This window comes from Hemitrygon akajei, chromosome 4 (assembly GCF_048418815.1).
Source record: "Hemitrygon akajei chromosome 4, sHemAka1.3, whole genome shotgun sequence".
Taxonomy (NCBI): Eukaryota; Metazoa; Chordata; class Chondrichthyes; order Myliobatiformes; family Dasyatidae; genus Hemitrygon; species Hemitrygon akajei.
Genome location: NC_133127.1, coordinates 149,746,478 through 149,769,913, shown reverse-complemented (window position 1 = coordinate 149,769,913; position 23,436 = coordinate 149,746,478). Strand labels below are relative to the sequence as shown.

Sequence of the window (23,436 nt, the reverse complement as noted above, 5' to 3'; positions counted from 1 at the left end):
TCACCGAATCACAGAAAAGATTAGTAGCAGAGCCTGCCCTACTTGGACTCATCTTTCACAAGGGTGGATTTCTAAAAGAAATCATGATTAAGAATTCGGAACAGAGTACTGGCTGTTGTACAATTTTCTTACAAGCAGCATTAGATTAAGAAGAAACAGAATCAGCTCTGAGCCACATGCCCCCTTTAGCCTGATCTGCCATTCAAGTCTATTTTCCTACTCTTCATTGTTCAAAATTCTACTAATCTTGGCCTTGAAATATACTGAGTTACTGTATAACAACAGACCTCTGTGGTAGAACATTCCGAAGGTTCACAACCACCTGAATTCATATATTAGTTGACCAATCAATTAACCATACACCACTCAAAATGAACATTTTCTTGTTCTACAATGCAGAGGTAGGAAACAAATCTATGCATTATCAAAATAAAAAACAGTATTACTGTAAAGAATGCTGTTCCTCAAGGATATGACAATATGTTGTATAGAAATCTAAGCACATTTTTTCTGCTTTTGTTGAAGGAACGAATTAAAACATGGGTTTGAAGTCTGTTTCTTCAGAAAGCAACATCTTGGTGCCAGAACATTATCTAGACTAAAAAGGTTGTCCTCAGCTAATAAAAACCTTGAATACATAATTTAAAGAAATCTGTGGAATATGTGTGGCAATGTAAGTCTCTATTACATTATAGTTCCATGCCTCAAGATCAATTTGTTGAGCTTTTTGAGAATTTCTCCATTTCTAGCATCCAATATGTTGAGCTGTGGCTGGACACAACATAACTGGAATTACCCACACAGAGTATCAAGTAGAATTTCCTCACTGCGGGCTACTGCACAAGGTATGACTAGCGGCAGCATGTCTATACATGCCAGCAAACAGAAAGGAACATAGCCTCAAACTAGTCTGCAGTCTGTCCAGTTCTGGATAAATGATTTATTATTTTATTAAATGGTCCTACAGCAGTCTGTTCAAACATGCCTCTTGATACGTCCCATAGCTAATTTCAAGATATTCCTTAGCAATGTCATGACTGACGCAGAAAAGCAAAACAGGTGAACTTACTTTAAGGTCTTAATGTCAGATACTAAAATTTTAGTAAAATATCAAAGCAAATATGCAGACCGTTAAATTTGCAACATTAAATATTTAAAAAGATTAGATCCATTAAGCTTTCTTTACCTGCTACATACATATTGTAGTTTCCTGCAATACTACAGATTCTACAGTCATGTAGTTGCTAATACGTGAATTGAGGTTTTCATTTCTCTTTACCATTGAACATATCCCTTCATTGAAAGGGAATGCTGAACTATCGAGCTTTATTCTTTGGTCCTGTCCCAGGAAAAAAATGATTTAAGTTACTGTGCTGCAATAAATGAGATTATTCTTATAACAATATAGGATGAAGTTTTGGTGTACCAGGAAGCACATGATAAATAAGCTGATACGCATGATAAAATCAGAAAGGGTTCCTTAGGAGGACATCTTCCCTGACAAATCTGTTGAAATACTTTGAAGAAGTAACAAGCAAGAAAGACAAAGGAGAATAGGTGGATGGTATTTAATTGGATTTTCAGAAGGCCTTTTACAAGGTGCTACACCTGAGGTTGCTAGAAAAGATAGGAGCCCATGGTATTACAGGAAAGGTGCGAACAATGATTGATGATGGGCTGACTAGCAGGAGGCAGAGTGGGAATAAAGGGAGCCTTTTCTGATTAGCTGCAGTGACCAGTGATGTTCTGCAGGGGTCAGGGTTGGCACTGCTTTTTTTTTACATTTTCTGTTAATGATCTGGATTGTGGGCTTTGTGACTAAGTTTGCAGATAACACAATGATAGTTGGAATGGCAGATAGCTTTGAGGAAGCAGGGAGTCTGCAGACTGACTTGGATAGGTTGCGGAAATGGGCAAGTAAGTGGGAGATGGAATGCGATGTAGGGTCATGCACTTTGGTAGAAAGAACAAAGGTGTAGACTATTTTCTAAATGCGGAGAGAGTTCAGAAATCAAAGGTGCAAGTGGACTTGGATGCCTTAGTGTAGGATTCCAGAAAGGTTAACTTACAGGTTGAGACAGTAGTAAGGAAAGCAAATAGAATATTTGCATTTGCTTCAAGAGGACTATAATATAAAAGCAAGGATGTAATACTGAGACATTTTAAGGTGGTAGTCAGACCACACATGGAGTACAGGTGTCCCCCGCTTTACAAATGTTCGCTTTACACCACTTCACTTTTACAAAAGACCTACATTAGTAACCTGTTTTCACATTACAAGGAGGAATTTTGCTTTTTTGAATTTTTTTTCCATATAATGATTCTTTGCTTTACACCATCTCAGCTTAAGAACGGTTTCATAGGAATGCTCTACTTTTGTAAAGTTGGGGGGGGACACCTGTATTGTGAGAAGTTTTGAGCTAGTGTCTAGGGAAGAATGTGCTGGCATTGGAGAGAATCGAGTGAGTTTATGAGAATGATCTCAGTGATGAAAAGGTTAAATGTATGATGGCTCTGGGCCAGCACTTGGTGAAATTTAGAAGGAAATGAGGAGATCTCATTGAAACCTACCAAATATTGAAAGGCCTATATGGAGTAGACATCGAGAGGATGTTTCTATTAGTTTCAGAATAAAAGGACATTCCTTTCGAACAGAGATGAGGAGGAATTTGTTTAGCTAGAGGGTGGTGAATCTGTAGAAGTCATTGCTATAGATGGCTGGTCATTGGGTATATTTAAAGCAGTAGTTGAGAGGTTCTTGTTTGATAAGGATATCCAAGGAGAAAAGGCAGAAGAATATGGTTCAGAGAGAAAAATAAATCAGCCATGATTGAATGGTGGAGCAGACTTGATTGGCTGAATGGCCTAATTTGCTTCTGTGTCTTATGATCTTATAACAAAGAGCAGTAGAGCAAATAGTGATCGTAATATACTCTGCAGATGCTGGGGTCAAAGCAATACACACAACACTCTGGAGGAACTCAGCAATTCTCCAACTTCTGGTAATTCCCTCCCCCATCCCAGTTTCACTCTGCCTCCTCCTCCAGCTGCCTATCACCTCCCTCATGGTTCTGCCTCCTTCTACTACCCATAGTGCTTTCCTCTTACATTCCTTCTTCACCTCTCCTGCCTATCCCCTCCCTGCTCCCTCTCCCCCACCCCTTGTCCTTTCCCCTTACTGGTTTTTCACCTGGCACCTACCAGCCTTCTCCTTCCCACCCTCCCCCCACCTTCTTTATAGGGCCCCTGCCCCCTCCCTCTTTAAGTCCTGACTAAGGGGCTCGGCCCAAAAAGTTGACTGTTCGTTTCCATGGTTGCTGCCCAACCTACTGAGTGTGTTGAGCAGATAGTGATGCTGTCTCATAGATGCAGGGACTCAGATTTGGTCCAGGCTTCAAGTGCATCCTATGTGAAGTTTGCACTTTCTCCCTGTGACTACAAGTTTCTTCTTTATGCTCTAGTTACTTACCACATCTCAGAAGGGTTAACAGGCGACTGTAAATTAACCCTGCAGTTGATGAGGCAAAAAAATCAAAAGGGAAATGACAGGCACGTGAGAGAGAGAATAAATTTCTGGAAACAAAAAAAAAGACAAGAATTGCTCTGCTAACACTGAAAGATTTGAATGGCCTCCTGTGTCAGGTAAATAATATAAAAGACACTTCCAACCCAGGGTGGATTTATATTTGTCTATCAGAGGCAACTGTGTGTATGACATAATCCTCAAATTCAACATTTTATGTCAATCATGATTTACACAGAATTTTATTTATTTCATTATTTAATAATAAAATAGCAACACATTAGTAAACAAAGCATATTTTACCTCAAGAGATGATTCACATGTGCAGTTATGTTTACAAATAGAAAGTATTATTTTGTTTTGAATACAAAAGCAAACAAAATGCATTCAAGTTCTCCATCCTTTTCCAAACACAAAACTCGTATGGCACCCACTGAAGTATAAAAGAAATGTGGTACTGTTATAATACAGTCCAGCTACATCACTGCTTTCCAAGTATTAGATTATCACTTATTCTGTTATATAAATTATTCAAATGTCAAGTCTTTCCTTTTTTAAAACAAAGATACATCTTTTATAAATCTAAATTATAAGTTTTGCATATGTATGCATATGGAATGTAGTAGTTCACTATTCTGCTGGTCTTCCTAATTTGTTTGATCCAATAACTAACCACACATCAGTAACATGATAGCTATGAAGATGACAATAAAAAGTAAAAAAATAATCCCACAGCAGCTTGCTTATTACAGATACTAGCCTCAGTATGGCTAGTCATACCCTGATTCCATTGCCAGCCAGCCTTCCTTCTCTTTCACTCAAAAACTGATGGGTCCTGCTGCCAGTCCCGATCTGACTATCATTCTATAACCAGAAAATACCAGACAACAAATTGGCTTCATCTTGGCCTTCTTAAGTGAATGTATTTATCATTAGTGATCATTAATATGTTTCTTTCCCCACATTAGTGGGAAATTAGTGTTAAAATTTCTGATCAATTATAGTAAATACAAATGTAGATCATAGTTCAATCTGTTCTTCCCAGGCAATGTCCTTAACATTACCTGCCATGTTATAATACAATAGTATTGATCTGTAATTTTTTCAGATCAACCATGTTATGTGTCTCAGAATAAAATTACAGAAAACTATGTTTAATCTTACAGTGTGAACCCAGCCTCAGTGGTATTCACTTGAGAGCATCTCAAGCTCATCAGCCTATTCTGTTGGAAATTTATATGTAGGCAATAAGGATAAAATAAGTTGAATATAACTAAGTCAACAATAGTTTAAAACATATGTCAACATTGTTATTCTATTTTATGAACAAATATGACTATTCCAAGGGCTACTAAAGCGTTGAAAATATTTTTAAGTTTCAGACATTCAAAAAATAAAATTTAATTGTATTTTCTTAATCAGAGAGCTTTTTTCAGTGCTACATACAACTCACCAGAAGTGTTATGTGGGGATAAGTTCAACTATATCATTTAGTTCAATGACTACACAGTATGTCAAACATTTATAATTAGTTTGACACTGTTCTTAAGGCTAAAGGATCTGTCAGGAATCTAAATAATAACTTGTAAGCAAAGCTTCTGTTCTGACATCTTCTAACCTTATCTATAATTTATAAATATTTCCACTTCACTATAGTCAGCCAAAGTTCCTATTGCATGAGAGGTTATTGATTTCTCAATGCAGACCAGGTTGATAAAAGTCAGTATTAAATTAAAGACTTGCAATAAGTTCAAGGAAATTAAATTAAACATTAACAATTAGGGATACACAACTTTCAATAAGTAGTTTACAAGATAAATTTGAGAACATTCAATTATTTCTTTTAATAACACTACTTGTCCACACTTCTTCTGATTCAAGTAAGCCTGAAATTAATGCACCATTTAATCTCATCAGCATTAGTTTTGAAAATTCATGGCTGGTTATTTTCAAGGCAGCATGAACAGGGCCAGCTGAGCCATATTCAGATCAATAACAAAGACCTTCAACTTATTCCCCCCAGCAGCACTAAAGGGTAGCTCAAGTTCAACAAAATATTGGCAACATTCCTTGCGAGCTACAAAAAATAAGGATTTCTCAGGATTCCAGCAGCATGAGATTATAAAGACCAGCTTGATCATAATCTTTAATTTCACCAAGAAATACAAATTTTTAACTTAGTGTCTCAAACTGGTTGCAACACATGACATTTTAAACTATAATTTAAAAGAGCAAAACGCCTACCTTTAATATTGTCCTAATCTTGGAGAGAGTTTCTCCATATATTTTTATCTTATCCTAAATGGCTGAAAAAATCCTATAAAACCCAAAATCAATTAGAGGCTTTAAATTTACAAATCCTATAGATTAAAATTTAGTGTCACTTTACCTTAAAAGAACCATTCCCTACATAGAGTTACACATTATTTTATCATAAACAACTTATCACCATTAGTACATTTAAAGCAGCAAATCCAGTTATAAGTACGTTTGTAGCAGGTGCCCTTTAAGGTTAGAAATTTTGCAGCAATCAAGGAGTACCTTATATACTAAATTATGGCATTTCTAAAATGAATTTCTACATTTTCTTTAAACCACTCAAATTATTTCAATGTGCTTCACAAATACTTTCAACTGAACAACCTATAAACCAATGATGCAATCCATCACAATGTTTACCATACAATATCAACTCCACTCTGTTACTATGACATCTGCATTGGTCTCATTGATCTATAATAAAAATATTACATATACAAATTTAATTCCATTCCATCATAACAATCTCAGTTTTTTTGACATGGCAATTATGTTTCTAAATACTGTATAATGATTGAAAACAATTTCTGACAGACACAGATCTCAATTCAATGAAACAAGTGCAATTACTCCCGTTATTTGCAACATGCAACTCATTTATAAATTATAACTACAATTCATTCGAAGGCATCAAAGAAATGCACACCAATCTTTTTTACCCAAGGCAAAAATTTGAATTGACTTGATTAATAATCATGTTAATCGAAGTGTAACATACTTAAAAGGAAATTGTGTCTAGTGTTAATCTGATTCTTCCTAGAATTTTTTTTTGCTTCTGTCTTTATCCAAAAATAGTCGACTTAGGTCTAAGTTTCAATGCACTTTTAGGATCTCTTTGATCACCTTGTCCTCCAAGTGAAGACGAAGACTGAATAATCTGCGTTTTAAACCTTATTCTATTAAACTTTATCTTATTAGATGAAGTTTTCCGGTTGACTACTTTTGAAGGGGCGCCATCATAATAAACCTCTTCGTCAGGAGCACTGGTCAATTTGTATGTCAAATTGGCGGGAAGAACTTTCGATATTCTCCAACGCCCATTTGAATTCTGTAATGAGCTTTCTGGGTCAGTGCTCCTAGCTGCACCAATGAGATTCCTCAATTCTTCAGAAATGTTTTGGCCCAGGTACTGCCACGCTTTTTTCCCACTGTAGTCCCTAATATCTACATCAGCATCATATGCACCAGACAGCAGTTTCACTACTTCTGTATGTCCATGAATGGCAGCCAAATGCAAAGGAGTGTAGCCACCACTAGATCGAGTATTAATATTGAGCGGAATGTCATGTTTTCTTGCGTAATTGACAAGCATTGCCAACAATTCAGGTTTACCGTGTTTTGCTGCCCAGTGAATGCACGTAAATCCAGTGACAAAATCTTTCCAAGTGATTAGGCTAGGATCAGCTGCCAGTAATGTCTCGATACTATCCCACTTCCCTTCAGAAGCATGCAACATCCACTCATGTTCCAAGGGATCAAGTGCTACTGACCCACCATCTTCCTCATCCAGTTTTGAGGACGTCAAAGAGGAGGAGTCTGTATCATTTCTACCAAATCCGAAATCTCCCTGTTTAATATTTGGGAAAACAGCAGAGTTGCTGTAAACAACACTGTGTCTTAGTTGGGGTGAACCGCTGATCATTAATTCTCTAAAATTTTTCCTGCTTGATCTGGGTGTACTTAAGCTTTCACTATTAGCACCAGACACATCGTTCGAGTTCTCGTATGTGTTTCCTTCATCACAGACGCTGATCGACCGATTTACCGCCAGACTGCGCTGTAAACGCTTTCGCGAAGACCTTCTGGAACTAACATCAGGGCTCGTCTTGACTTGAGTGGGGGGAAAGTTGCCGTGAAATGTGGATAATCTTACACTGTCATTCTTCGGTTTTATGCAGTGTGCGCTAGAATCCATCTTCCCCGTTTCCTTAGATGTCGGTAACTGTTTTGCGGGGCATTCAGACAATGTCCAAATTTCTGTACTCTTTCCATCACTGTCAGGTTTTGAGATGTTCAGTAAATTACAGGTATCGACGAGAAGATCTGCACCATCTTTAACATTTGGAACAGCTTGGCTGAAATCTAAGCTTGCGTCCAAATGAGCACTTGCTTGAAAGGATTCGGTTACCAATTTTGTTACATGTTTATGTTCCGCTTGAGTGTGACTTCCCCCTTTTATGTCGATATTTGACACGGTTGAATTGTTATTCGAATAAATCCCAGGTTTGGAAGTGTCATTTGTATGGGCGTGCCATGTTATTCGCCCATCTTGTTGAATGCTACACTGCTCCACAGCTACACTCTGATTACTTTCGCTGCATTCTTTAGCGCACGAGTTATCCAAACTGCTGCATTCAGCCTCTGGGGTTAAGACCGACTCGGAAGCTTCCATCAAACTCTCATCACCCGAGCCTTGTTTCGGGGACTGTGCGGATGATTCGAAGCTGATTTCTGCACATTGCTTGTCACCATTTTCCATTGCACTGCCATCCTCTTTCTTTCCGTGACCCCAACCACCAGCAGACGCTTCAGACCAGTCCAATTTACCCCGGTACTTCTTTTTCAGACGTATGTACTTCACTCCTCCTTCTTGGACCACCAGCCCCACTTTGTTCACAAACTCTTTGAACAGTCCCCGAGCATTTTCCCTCGAGTTGGGGTCGTCCAAAAAAGCTCTGAAATATTCCAAGAGCTCCGTACTCTCTACCTTCCCTCCTTTCTCGTTAAGAAATTGCCACACAGCTTTCAAACTAAATTCCGTTGCCATTACAGACGCTTTTTAAAAGATTTTAGCAGCCGTTTCTTGAAGAGACTTGGCGGTGAAAGTAAAGGACATCATTATACCCGCCTTTTTTTTCTTTCCAGCCTATTTCCAGAATGAGTGCACACACAGTCGTCGATGTATTACCCTGTACCAGCTTGTCAGACACCTCCTCCCCTCCCCTCCTCTCCCCTCCTAGCAACCGATCACTTCCGGTCCCCTGCCGGCCGCCTGTCAATCAGGGATCAACCACCGAAAAGTAGGGAGGGATGATGGCCGGAAAATAAGTGAATTGACGGGAAGTTTAGAGTAAACAGGTGGCTGTCACACCGGACTCTGCTTGGTGTGTGTGTGTAATCAATACAAATGATGTTGCTTCTGCTTTGAATGCTTTTGTTTGTTCCAGCAGAGCGTGGTTTTCTTCCTCCGTTCTCCCCTGCAGGGTGAGCGAGATCTTGCGTTGTGCCTGGCTCGCTGGCTCGCGCGTTCCAATCTCCACCCGTCACGGCTCGCGTTCGGGCTCCACTTTAGTTTTGTTCTGCAATGGCTTCGGCTGAAATCGCCCGGCAGATGGTGAGCGACTCTCTTTCTTTCTTCACACCCTGCCTCTTTATTCGTTTCAATTGGCCCCCGAGTGTCGTGCAATGTAATTCTACTAGGGCCAATAACTGGGTGTTGCCACTCGCTCGGGGGGAGTTGAGTTGTAAATATTTGGACGTGCCGGTTCGAGTTTATTGTTACTTGTTGTGGGAGTTGATAATGATTTGATTGTTAGTTATGGAGAGTGCGAGATGGCAGCCGGAGGGACAGAGTTTTAAGAGTTTCAGTGACTCTGTGTAACGCATTTTTCGGTCTGAGAGAAGAATTCCAGGCAAGGGTGTAACTGGAAGTCTTTTTCCATTGCGGAGCAAGCGAAACAAAAACTCCTTCGACCTCGAATTTGAGCATTTGTGATGTTTCACGCAACTTCAGCCGAAAGTTTCTTGGAGCATACTTGAAATGTTTGGGGTGGGGGAGAGAGATTAATTCACTCGTTAATTAAGTGGTATGCCGACTTCCTGATAAAGCCTGCAACGCCTGGGTGAGGCGGTGGTGATACTCTATGGAATGTGGGTTCCACTTGGGCGGGGACTGGCCTTGGCTCGCTGTCCCATTCGGATAATATACTGTCCTGAGCTGTGGATGCAGGCTCCCAGCTTTTGGTCGATCTCTTATGTGACAAATATTTAGAATTGCATTTAATGCAGCCCGGTTTATTTTCCAAATAAAAACTTTTCTTAAGTTTGTCGATGCGCTTATTGCTCCAGTAGGTGCAATATTCCACAGGACATTTATCAGTTTTAAAATCACAACTTGCTTAGGGATTGAGTTTTAGCATCCCCAATATTGCCCGGTTTCAAAAGTGGAGATTTGTTCGCGTTTAAACTTTTTTCTAATTGATTCTATGCACAAAGTGATTACGATTTAAGTAAACAGTGTTTATTGATGTCTCATGAAGTCTCCTGTGTATTTCCCACATCTCTGTTGTGGTCCCTTCCCTTCTAAGATGGTTCCCCTGGTCCTTCCCAGTGTCTGTCTTCAGCGAAATTTTTCTGTCTCCATGGTTCTGCCACCCTTTACAGCATTTTATAGAAATTTCTCCTTTATTGCCTACATGATCCATTCTCCATCTTTGCTTGTCACTTCATATCATATGGTGCTTTCCCCTACAGCCGCAGGAGGAGAAATGACTGTTCTTTTACCCCTTCTTACCATCCAGGGACCCAAACATTATTACCAGGTGAGGTAGTGATTCACTAGCACATCTTCCTGCCTAGTATACTGCATTCAGTATTCACAATGTCACCTCTTTTGCATTGAAACAATCAAGCTCAGATTGGGTGTTTGCTTTGAGGAACTCCTTCAGGAATGATGATAGTGCCACTTTGATTCACCATCTGACTCTGATGTCATGCAAGTTTAAGGAACAACATCTCATCTTCCTTCTGAGCATTGACAAACTCTAAGCGAAGCTTTTATGTTTGCAAAATGAGTTGCACTGAAAGTGATCCTGAGACCACTGATTACACAGCTAAAGTGCCTTTATCTGATCCCACCTGCCTCATTGCTTCACTCTACCTGAGAAATGGTCTTTGTTCCACCCAGTGCCTCCTCCACCTTTGCTTCCATGTAACATTTTTTTTTCTTCTTGGGTCTCATGAAGTTTTCCTTAACTGAAATGTTTCTCTTTCTGCTGATGCTGCTTGATCTATTTCATAGTTTTCAAGCAATTTTCATTTGTTTTTGTATTTACATCATCTGGCTCATTTTTTTTCTTATCCTACATGAACCTTATCATAAATAATGTTATGCAGATGAAGAAGCTTAATGTACTGGTTAACTGCTGCCATTATAACATTTCAACTTGGTCTTTCATTCCCTTTGTTCTACACATTCTCATCTTATCTTCTGAAAACTAACTTGTGTATGTTTCTCAGTTCTGATGAAGTGTTGCAGACCCAAAACGTTGACAGTTTGTCTTTCCACTTCCAGCATTTTACATTAACTTCAGATTTCCAGCATCTGCTTTTATTTTTTGTTTACATCAACTTTTCGGGGCAAAGACATGATAACCCTTAGGGATTTTAACATGAAAGTGGATTGGGAAAACCAGGTCAATACTGGACCTCAAGAGAAAGAATTTATAGAATGTCTAAGGGATGGCTTTTTAGAACAGCTTGTTTTTGAGCCTGCTATGGGATCAGCTATGCTGGATTGGGTGTTGTGCAATGATCCGAAGGTTATAAGAGAGCACAAGGTTGAGGAACCCTTGCGAAACAGTGATCACAATACGATTGAGTTCACTTTGAAATTTGGGAAGGAGAAACTAAAATCCAATGTGTCAGTATTTCAGTGGAATAAAGGAAATTACAATGTCGTGAGAGGGGAACTAGCCAAAGTTGACTGGAAAGGGACACTAGTGGGAAAGATAACAGAGCAGCAATAGCTGGATTTTCTGCAAAAAAAAAATGAGGGAAGTGCAAGACAGATATATTCCAAATAAGAAGAAATTTTTGACTGGAAGGACACTACCATGGCTGACAAGTGAAGTCGGAGCCAAAGTAAAAGCAAAAGAGAGGGCATACAAAGAAGCCAAAGCTAGTGGGAAGATAGAGGATTGGGAAGCTTTTAAAAACTTGCAGAAGGAAGCTAAGGAAGTCATTAGGGAGGAAAAGATGAATTATGAAAGGAAGCTGGTGACTAATATCAAAGGAGATTACTAAAAGCTTTTTTAAGTATATAAAGGGTAAAAAACAGTCGCGGGTAGATATAGGACCAATATAAAATGACACTGGAGATATTGTAATGAGAGATGAAGAAATAGCAGAGGATCTGAATGCATATTTTGCATCAGACTTCACAGTGGAAGACATCTGCAGGATACAAGACATTCAAGAGTCAGGGAAGTGAAGTATGTACAGTGAAAATTATGACTGAGAAGGTGCCCAGGAAGCTTAGTGGTCTGAGGGTGGATAAATCTCCTGAACCTGATGGAATTTATTCTCGGGTTCTTAAAGAAGTAGCTGGAGAGATTGCGGAGTCATTAATAATAATCTTTCAAGAATCGATGACTGGAAAATTGCAAATGTTACTCCGCTATTTAAGAAGCGTGGGAGGCAGCAGAAAGGAAACTATAGGCTTGTTAGCCTGACATCAGTGGTTGGGAAGTTGTTGGAATCGATTGTTAAGGGATAAGATTACAGAGTATCTGGAGGCACATGATAAGGTAGGCCAAAGCCAGCATGGTTTCCTGAAAGGAAAATCCTGCCTGACAAACCTACTGCAATTCTTTGAAGAAATTACAAGCAGGGTAGACAAAGGAGATGCAGTAGATGTGGTGTACTTGGATTTTCAGAACGAATTTGACAAGGTGCTGCACATGAGGCTGCTTAGTAAGATAAGAACCCATGGAATTACAAGGAAGTTACTAGCATGGGTGGAGCATTGGCTGATCAGCAGAAAACAGAGAGTGGGAATAAAGGGAGCCTATTCTGGATTGCTGCTGGTTACCAGTGGAGTTCCACAGGAGTCAGTGTTGGGACCGCTGCTTTTTAAGGTGTATGCCAACTACTTGGACTATGGGGTAAATGGATTTGTGGCTAAAACTGCCGATGATACAAAAATAGGTGGAGGAGTGGGTAGTATTGAGGAAACAGAGATCCTGCAGAGAGACTTAAGATAGTTAGGGGAATAGACAAAGAAGTGGCAAATGAAATACAATGTTGAAAAATATATGCTCATGCACTTTGGTGGAAGAAATAAATGGGCAGGCTATTATTTAGATGGTGAGAGAATTCAAAATGCAAAGATGCAAAGGGACTTGGGAGTCCTTGTGCCGGATACCCTAAAGGTTAACCTCCAGGTTGAGTCGGTGGTGAAGAAGGCTAATGCAGTGTTGGCATTCATTTCTAGAGGTATAGAATATAAGAGCAGGGATGTGATGCAGAGGCTCTATAAGGCATTTGTGAGACTGCACTTGGAGTATTGTGTGCAGTTTTGGGCTCCTTATTTTAGAAAGGATGTACTGACATTGGAGAGAGTTCAGAGAAGATTCATGAGAATGAAAGGGTTGCTATAAGAGGAACGTCTGGCAGCTCTTGGGCTGTATTCCCTTGAGTTCAGGAGAATGAGGGGTCATCTCATAGAAACATTCCGAATGTCAAAAGACTTGAACAGATTAGATACGGCAAAGTTATTTCCCATAGCAGAGAAGTCTAGGACAAGAGGGCATGACTTCAGAATTGAAGGACATCCTTTTAGAACAGAGATGCGGAATATTTACTTTAGTCAGAGGGTAGTAAATCTCTGGAATTTGTTGCCATGAGCGGCTGTGGAGGCCAAGTCATTGGGTGTATTTAAGACAGAGATAGATTCGCCAGGGTATCAAAGGGTATGGGGTGAAGGCAGGGGAGTGGGAATGACTGGAAGAATTCGATCAGCCCATGATTAAATGGTGGAGCAGACTCGATGGGCCGAATGGCCTGCTTCTGCTCCTATATCTTATGGCCTTTTGCATAAAGTTGACTTTTTTGTTGTAGTCTGTTAATCAAATTTTCTTTATTTTGATTGTTAAAAGTAACAGTGATTACTTTGTTACATTATGATTGTAATCAAGGCAGCCAATAATCCATTGAAGAAGTTTTTTAAAAACTGGAAATTCTCAGCAGTTCAATTATCACTGCAAAGAGATACAGTCAGTGTTATAATCCGTAGTTTTTCATTGGAAACTGTTTTTAGTTGTGGAAATGGTTAGAGAGAACAGTGGCAATATTTCTCATTGGATTGACAAGAGAGACTGAATAACATACATGGAGACAGTGCTGGCTGAGAGAAGCTGGTGAACCATCCCTTTTAAGACATCAGAAGAGAGGATGCCACTCTGGTTTAAAAGTTCATCAAAGGAAACATGGCTTTCATCTCCCAATACTGTACTGCTTGCTGGTAAATGTACAGTGTCTGGTAAGTAAAATAGCTTTGAGAGCTAAGTGCTGAAGCACAGAGACATTGAAAGCTATTGTGTTTTTTGTTTTACGGAATCTTGGTTAACCCCTCCATCCCTGACACAGCGATATTGCGTGATGGGTTTACTATACCAAGATAGGTCCGCTGAGTCTTTCAAAGGCAGAGGAGGTGCAGTGTGCTTTACGATTGGCTCTTTGTGGAGTACAAACATGGAGGTTGTATCCCAGTCCTGTTCACTAGATCTGGAACACCTCACGATCAAGTGCTGTCTTTTTTATCTGCTGTAGGAGATTTCAACGATCATCTTGGTAGTGGTGTACATTCCACCTCAGGCCAGTGTAAAATAGGCTCTAGACAAACTGAGCAATGTAATCAACAGGCATGAAACAGCACATACTAGTACCTTCCCCATCGTTTTGAGGGATTTTAACCAGGCCAGTTTGAAAAAGTTTCTAAATAATTATTACCAACAAATCCCGTAATACCAGAGGACCCAACACACTGGACCACCGTTACACCACCATCAAGAACGCAAATCGTGCTGTCCCACATCTACATTTGGAAAGTTTGATCACCTGGCTGTACTTCAGAATTAATGTAAGAAGAGCAGGGTTGAGTTTTTATGGCATGCACCAGATTGAATTACCTGTTAATGGTAACTTGCCAGGCTTACGTGAAGAAAGGGCCAATAGAAACTCATCTAGTCAGAGGTAAGTAGAAGGAATAATTTATAGAAAAGATAATTTGTAAGAATTACTGTTGCAGAGTATTTAATGGGATAGACACATTATCTGTTTAATCATGAAAGTTGTGTGTCTGAGTGGTGGTGGATGAGAGAGGTATAAGGTGAAGCAACATTGAAGGTGAAAGTACTAAAGACTATGGAGATGATATGATTATGGGAATAGCATTCCTAACACTGTGTCCTCTGTCCCTCCAAAAACAAATGAGTAGCTCTGACAGCTGTAATTAAAAGAAAACTTGAGCAGTGTGGAAAAACAGCTGGATATTGGGGTCCATGCCCACAGATGGCTCAAATTTGCTGCGCAAGTAAGAGCGTTGTTAAGGCATGTGGTATGTTGGCCTTCAGTAGTTGATGAATTGAATATGAGAGCCATGAGATAATGTTCTAACTCTATAAAACCCTGGTTAGAGTATTATGTTCTGTTCTGGTCACCTCCAAGGAAGGATGTGGATGCTTTAGAGGATCAGAAGATTTACCAGGGTGCTGCCTGGTCTAAAGGGCTTGTCTTAGGAGGATAGATTGACTGAGCTAGGGCTTTTCTCATTGGCGCAGAGGATGAAAGGTGACTTAATAGGGGTGCACACGATGATAGGCATAAATCAAGAGGATAGCTAGAAGGGTGGCAGTGGCATAATTTTAAGGTGATTGTAGGAAAGCATAGGTGGGATGTCAGAGTTAAGTTTTTTTTTTACAGAGTGGTGGGTGCATGGAATGCCCTGCTTGGGGTGGTATTAGGGGCATTCATGTGCCTATCTTAGATTGGCACATGAATGATAGAAGGGAAATTAGGAGGGAAGGGTTAGATTGATCTTGGGGTAGATTAAAAGGTTGGCACAACAGTAGGCTGAAGGGCCTGGTCTGTGCTGTAATGTTCTGTGTCTTTAAAGCCAAAAGCTGGGTTGCAGGTCTTTAAGTACTGTCTTTAACATGGGATGCATAAAGGTTTTTCCATCTTTGAAAACCTTGATTGTTTTTAATACTGAAAGTGTTTGTTATTTAAATAAAACTGGTTTCTTTATTATTGACTAATAATTCTATGAGAAGAAAATATAATAGCTTCTGGTTAATTGCTCCATTGGTTAATTGGGGCAACCATTTATTTGGGACAACTAAACAAAAACTAAACAGGGACCAGCTGGGATACCCTTCATTTTTTTGGGACACAATGCTGCTTAATTGAGACAGGAAACTGTTGCTAAACAGTTTCTAGTTAGCTTCAGTCATGTGCTCTTGTACGGCCATTAGCCAACTGGTGCTTAGAGCATCAGTTGCATTTGTGTTCACAAAGCATTGATTTTTGTCACTAGTTGGCAAATAATAATCAGTAAGACAATTCAGTACTCTTTTGCTCACTGCAGTTTCAAGCACTCAGGCTTGGAGATGCTAGAAATAGCCGGGATTGTAAATGAAACATTGAAATACAAAGAGGTCAGCAATCATCTGGAACATAAGAATGAAAATGAAGATTTGGAGTATGCAGTCTTCTAAAGCGTTGTAGGAAGGCAGTCCATTAACTGCATTAGATGTTCATTTATAGTCAATCAAAAGAACACGGCAGCGTAATCTTGATGAATTCCTCTGTCGATAACTACTAGGAACAAATTTGCAGTTTTGTAGTACTGTAGAGGTATTGGTAGGGTTCTAATTTGTTCTGTATTTCATTTAAATACACACTGTTATTCAGTTAAAAGGTAGTTTATCTTTTTTATATACCTTTTAACTATTTCAATGAAAGTTTAGCTAATAGTGCCAAAATGTACTGGTCATGATGTGTAACAATTGACTGGATAACATTGTACTCTTATTCAGCTGCATGCATGCTCCTGAACTTGATATCCCCAGAAAAGTGCAAACATGAGAATATCTGCAGATGCTGGAAATCCAAGCAACACACACCCACAAAGCTCAATAACTCAGCAGGCCAGGTAGCATATTTGGAAGAGAATAAACAATCAACATTTATTTTATAAGTTTAAATAATCAACAAATGATAAACAAACATGGTAGGCTTATTCAGAAAGTCAAAAGACATGGGATCCGGTGAAGTTTGGCCAGGTGGATTCAGAATTGGCTTGCTTGCAGAAAGCAGTGGGTTGTGGTAGAGGGAGTACATTCAGATTGGAGGGTTGTGACTAATGGTGTCCCACAAGGATCGCTTCTGGGACCCCTACTTTTCGTGATTTTTATTAATGACCTGGATGTGGGGGTTGAAGGGTGGGTTGGCAAGTTTGCAGATGACACAAAGGTTGGTGGTGGTGTGGATAGTGCTGAGGATCGTTGAAGATTGCAGAGAGACATTGATAAGATGCAGGTGTGGGCTGAGAAGTGGGAGATGGAGTTCAACCTGGAGAAGTGTGAGGCGGTACACTCTGGAAGGACAAACTCCAATGCAGAGTACAAAGTAAGTGGCAGGATACTTGGTAGTGTGGAGGAACAGAGGGATCGGGGGTACATGTCCACAGATCCCTGAAAGTTGCCTCACAGGTAGATAGGGTAGTTAAGAAAGTTTATGGGCTGTTAGCTTTCATAAGTCGAGGGATAGAGTTTAAGAGTCGCGAGGTAATGATGTCGCTCTATAAAACTCTGATTAGGTCACACTTGGAGTACTGTGTCCAGTTCTGGTCGCCTCACTATAGGAAGGATGTGGAAGCATTAGAAAGGGTACAGAGGAGATTTATCAGAATGCTGCCTGGTTTAGAGAGTATGGATTATGATCAGAGATTAAGGGAGCTAGGGCTTTACTCTTTAGAGAGAAGGAGGATGCGAGGAGACATGATAGAGGTGTACATGATATTAAGAGGAATAGACAGAGTGGACAGCCAGCGCCTCTTCCCCAGGGCACCACTGCTCAGTACAAGAGGACATGGCTTTAAGGTAAGGTGTGGGAAGTTCGGGGGGGGGGGGGGAATATTAGAGGAAGGTATTTTACTCAGAGAGTGGTTGGTGCGTGGAATGCACTGCCTGAGTCTGTGGTGGAGGCAGATACACTAGTGAAATTTAAGAGACTACTAGACAGGTATATGGAGGAATTTAAGGTGGGGGGATATATGGGAGGCAGGGTTTAAGGGTCAACACAACATTGTGGGCTGAAGGGCCTGTACTGTGCTGTATTATTCTGTGTTCTATGTTTTGGACTGAGGCCTTTCATCAAGAATGGGAACAAAGATGAAAAGTCAGAGCAAGGTGGTGGGAGAGGTGGAAGGAGTACAAGGTAGAGGGTGATAGGTGAAACCAGGGGAGTGGTGAAGTAAAGAGTTGGGAAGTTGATTGGTGAAAGAAGTAAAGGGCTGGAGAAGGGGGAATCTGATAGGAGAAGGTAGAAGACCATGGAAGAAGGGGAAGGGGGAGGAGCACAGAGGGAGGTGATGGGCAGGTAGGGAGATGAGGTGAAGGGGGGTGGGCAGTTACCAGACTTGCAAGAAATCAATGTGCCAACAGGTTGGAGGCTACCCAGATGGAATATAAGATGTTGCTCCTCCAACCTGAGTGTGGCCTCATCGCAGCAATGGAGGAGACCAAGGACAGACATGCTGGAATGGGAAGTAGAATTGAACTGGGTGGCCACCGGGAGAGCAGCATCTGCACATTTTCTCCCTTGACCTTTTTCTCCAACCTCTGGTAATTTCTGTCCCCTCCCCCTTCTCTCCTAGTCCCCATTCTGGCTACCCTCTTCTCACCTGCCTATCACCTCCCTCTGGTGTCCTTTCTCCTTCCCTGTCTCCCACCAACTCTCCTTTCCTATCATGTTCCTTCTTTAGCCCTTTACCACTTACACCCTCCCAGCTTCTCACTTCATCCTCCCCCTCCCACCTACCTTTCCCTCACCTGGCTTCACCTTCCAGTTTGTACTCCTTCCCCTTTCCCCACCACCTTATTTTGGCTGCTTCTTACTTCCTTTCCAGACCTGCTAAGGGGTCTCGGTCCGAGACATCGTCTCTTAATTTCTCTGTACGGCTGCTACCTGACCTGCTATTTCACCTATTGTGCCATTTTGAAGGCAATGCTGCAGCCTGAGGGTATAACCATTCACTGAAAAAGCAGGACATCTGAATCTTTTAAAGGTAGAGGAGGTGGAAAATGCTATTTGATTAACTCATCATGGTGCACAGACGTAACGGTTATGTCTCAATCCTGCTCACCTGACCTGGAAATGCTATTGGTTAAATGTTATTAATTTTATCTGCTGAGGAAATTTTCTGCTGTCATCCTGGTAGCAATGTACATTCCACCTCTGGCCAATGTCAGGCAGGCACTGGAAGAACTGAGCACTGTGACCATCAGTCACGAAACAACTCACAGTGATGCCTTCCCTATCATTGTGGGGGATTTCAACCATGCCAGTTTGAAGAGGTCTCTGACCAATGTATCACCTGTGCAACCAGAGGAGCCAACACACTTGACACTGTTATACCACCTTCAAGAATGCTTATCATGCCATCCTATGCTCACACTTTGGGAAGTCTGATCACCTGGCTGTACTTCCGAAATACAGGCAGAGACTAAAGACCGCAGCGCCACTGATGGTCTTTATGGTCTTCTTGGACCATACCAAGAAGGTATGGTCAAGGGAGGTGGAGGAATGTTTACAGGACTGCTTTGAGTTGGTGGACATTCAAGTGAATAGTCAGAGATTCACCTTCAAATCTGAATGGATACGCCTACAGTTGTCACTAACTTCATCAAGATCTGTATGGATGAGCATTTGAGAACATACTGGACATGCCCAAATAAAAGCCATGGATGAACCAAGAGATTCAAAGTTTCAAAGGTTCATTTATTATCAAAGCATGTACCCATATACAACTCTGAAATTTGTCTTCTCCAGATAGCCACGAAACAGAAAGAACATGAGGGCTGTTCAGAGGGGAACATCAAACCCACTCCTGCTGCTCAAAAAAGAACCATTCTGATCATCAACCCCCCTCCCCAACCTCTTCCTCTGAACAACCCCTCCCCTGCACAAAAAAAAACCTAACCCTGTGCCAGCCAACTAGCAGGAGTATTCAAGGACATTTTCAACCTCTCACTGCTACAGGCAGAAGTTCCCACTTGCTTTAAAAAGGCAACAATTACACCAGTGCCAAAGAAAAATAATGTGGGCTGCCTTAATGGCTATTGCCCAGTAGCACTCACATCGACAGTGATGAAATGCTTTGAGAGGTTGGTTATGACTAGACTGAACTCCTGCCTCAGCAAGGACCTGGACCCACTGCAGTTTGCCTATTGTTTGCTCTCCACATGGCTTTAAACCGCCTGGACAACACAAACACCTACGTCAGAATGCTGTTCATCAACTATAGCTCAGCATTTAATACTATCATTCCCACAATCCTAATTGAGAAGTTGCAGAACGTGTACCTCCCTCTGTAACTGGATCCCCAACTTCCTAACCGGAAGACCACAGTTTGTGCAGATTGGTGATAACATATCCTCTTTGCTGACGATCAACACCGGCGCACCTCAGGGGTGTGTGCTTAGCCCACTGCTCTATACGCTGTGTACACATGACTGTGTGGTTAGGCATAGCTCAAACACCATCTACAAATTTGCAGATGATACAATCATTGTTGGCAGAATCTCAGGTGGTGACAAGAGGGCGTACAGGTGTGAGATATGCCAACTAATGGAATGATGCTGCAGCAACAACCTGGCACTCAACGTCATTAAGACGAAAGAGTTGATTGTGGACTTCAGGAAGGGTAAGACAAAGGAACACATACCAATCCTCATAGAGGGATCAGAAGTAGAGAGAGTGAGCAGCTTCAAGTTCCTGGGTGTCAAGATCTCTGAGGATCTAACCTGGTCCCAGCATATTGGCATAGTCATAAAGAAGGCAAGACTACATCAATATGCTGGTGTATATGTTAGGAGTTTGAAGTGATTTGGCATGCCAACAAATGCGCTAAAAAACTTCTATAGTTGCACCATGGAGAGCATTCTGACAAGCTGCATCACTGTCTGGTATGAACCGAAAGAAGCTGTAGAAGATTGTAAATCTAGTCAGCTTCATCTTGGGTACTAGTCTACAAAGTATCCAGGACACCCTCAGGACTAATCAACAAATTCCAAAACCGGGCCTCTTCTTCCCTCTTGAACTGGATCCTTGACTTCCTCATCGGGGCACCACAGTCAGTTGAAATCGGAAATATCTTCTTGCTGACAGTCAACACTGATGCATCACACACAAAATGCTGAAGGAACTCAGCAGGTCTGACAGCATCTATGGAAAAGAGTACAGTCTTGCTAAAAAGTCTAAGCCCGGAACGTCAATTGTATTCTTTTCAGTATCTACAGATTTTATCCTGTTTGACACTGGTTCATTGCAAGGATGCATGCTTAGCCCAATGCTATATTCTTTCTGAACCCATGAGTCTGGCAAGGCACACCTCAAGCACAATCTATGAATTTGCCAGTGACAGAATTATTGTTGCCAGAATTTCAGATGGCGAAGACAAGATAAGAGCAGAACTAGGCCATTTGGCCCATCAAGTCTGCTCCGCCATTTTATCATGGCTGATCCATTTCCCTCTCAGCCCTAATCTACCACCTTCTTCACGTCCAGACCAATCAAGAATCTATCAATCTCTACCTTAAATATATCCAGTGACTTGACCTTCACAGCTATCTGTGACAACAGATTCCACAAATTCACCACTCTCTGGCTAAAGAAATTCCTCATTTGTTCTAAATGGATGTCCTTCTATTCTAAGGCTGTGTCCTCTGGTCTTGGACTCCCCCACATACCCTCTCCAAATCTATCCTATAAAGGCCTTTCACCTTTCAATAAGCTTCAATGAATTGACTTTATTTCTTACATCCTTCACATATGTGAGGAGTAAAAATCTTTATGTTACAATTTTGTAATTTGTTACAATTTTGAATGTGCAAATTATAAGATATACAACAGAACAGTCAATATAGCTTAAAAATACAATTGCGTCAGCGTATTGCCTTTGTCTCTTCATTCTTTCTGAAATCCAGTGAGTACAGGCCCAGAGCCATCAAGTGCTCCTGTCTCTACACTTCCTAGTGGTCATGGGCAGAACAGTTACCTATCAAGCAATGATGCATCCCATCCGCACAAGATGAGTAGAGCTTCAACATTAAAACTACATAGTTCAAAGTAAGTTTATTATGAAAGTAGATGTATGCCACCATATACAACGCTGTGAGATTCATTTTCTTGTCAGCATTCACAATAAATAAACACAAGAAACATAATAGCATCAATGAAAAACCACCCTAACCAATGTGCAAAAGACACCAAACTGCAAATACAGAAAGAAAAATAAATATTAATAATAAATAACCAATAAATATGGAGATCACTGAGTGTAAAGATGGTGAAGCCATGAATTCTTATCCTGCTAAGAAACAGAGTACAGAAAGTGTGTTATACAATGTTACATACCTGGAGTATGGTTTTATTCAGTTCCTGTCAGATCAGTGATGCCACATGTGTCTTTATTGTAGTACTGCAGTATACTGTCAAATGAAGTCATGAATCCATAAAGTTTGCAGGAACACTTTCAAAAAAGACACCCTGAAAAGGCCACTTATGGTATTACTCAGTTCCAGAAGATGAAAGAAGCATTTGAAAAGCGTTGCACACTCAAGTTAATTGTCAAGAAGGCTAAAAATGACCTTGATAGTAGTCTCAATGGTTCTTATAACATTTCCAAAATGATAGCAAAGTGTGGAAAACATCATACAGTTGGTGAAAGATTGATAATGCCAGCTGTATCAGAAGTGCACACCACTGTTCTCAAATTGTTATAAAATTTTAACATTTTAAAATGTTATCAGTATTTTAAAATCAATTTCTCTGAGTAATAACTCTGTAGCTCATTGTATTGACAAAATGAGTGAAGATACTGAGTATCAACTATGCACAGCTGCAAAAAAAACAATTTGGGATACAACTGGATGAGTCAACTGTGTGGGTCAACGAGGCCATTGCTAATGGCATATGTATGGTTTATCAAAAGTGGAAAAGCTTATGAAGAAATTCTCTTTTGTAAAATGTTAAAAACAATTATCAACAGATCTCAAAATGTATATTGGGGATAAGTATTCCAATTAGGCACTTGATTTCCTTGTGCAACAGATGGAGCACTGTACATGACAGGTCGCTATGCTGGGTTAGTGGCATGTATGAAAAAAGAAATTCCAAGTCTGTTTGCAATCCACTGTGTAATTTATTGTCAATATCTTGCAGCCAAAAACCTCAGCCAGTGGCTATTTTTTCAAGCAGGGCTCCTGGTGAGAATTTCTGTTTTATCCAGGCAAAAGGTGCATTGTGTATGTCTATTGGAAAATTGGAAATGTATAAGCAAAACATTGGTAGAAGAATGTTCTCATGATTTCCCTGTATGGAAAGTATGGCACTGTCTTTCATAAAAAGTAATTTGCAGTTACTAAAGAAGGATTTTCAGAATCGATTCAGGGATTTGAATGATCTGGAAATTCCATACTGGGTAATTAACCCATTTCTTTGCAAGGTGGAAGAGCAGGAAAGGAGCTTGCAAGAATAAATTATTGAAATTCAGACTGATGAAGAAACCGAAATGCTTTTCAAAAATGTGG

The 23,436-nt window shown here is 40.5% G+C and overlaps 2 protein-coding genes across 4 annotated transcripts in view; one reads left to right on the top strand and one right to left on the bottom strand.

Moving 5' to 3' along the window:
• Window positions 1-3,769: 3,769 nt before the first annotated feature.
• On the bottom strand, window positions 3,770-8,774 carry sowahca (sosondowah ankyrin repeat domain family Ca). Its single transcript, XM_073043588.1, has one exon. It carries the CDS (start codon window positions 8,607-8,609, stop codon window positions 6,624-6,626), a length of 1,986 nt encoding a protein of 661 aa, XP_072899689.1. The 5' UTR covers window positions 8,610-8,774; the 3' UTR covers window positions 3,770-6,623.
• Window positions 8,775-8,938: 164 nt separating this feature from the next.
• The window catches only part of septin10 (septin 10), a 57,138-nt gene continuing 42,640 nt past the window's right edge, over window positions 8,939-23,436 (top strand). The window contains exon 1 of one of the 3 annotated variants that reach the window (XM_073043585.1): window positions 8,939-9,176. In XM_073043585.1, coding sequence (XP_072899686.1) covers window positions 9,147-9,176 — 30 coding nt within the window. In that variant the 5' untranslated portion in view covers window positions 8,939-9,146. The remainder of the gene's footprint in view (window positions 9,177-23,436) is intronic. The other 2 variants (XM_073043584.1, XM_073043586.1) reach the window with 2 other exon arrangements.

Coding starts and splice junctions, on each gene's coding strand:
- sowahca (XM_073043588.1), bottom strand. CDS start 8,609: ATGGCAACGGAATTTAGTTTGAAAGCTGTGTGGCAATTTCTTAACGAG.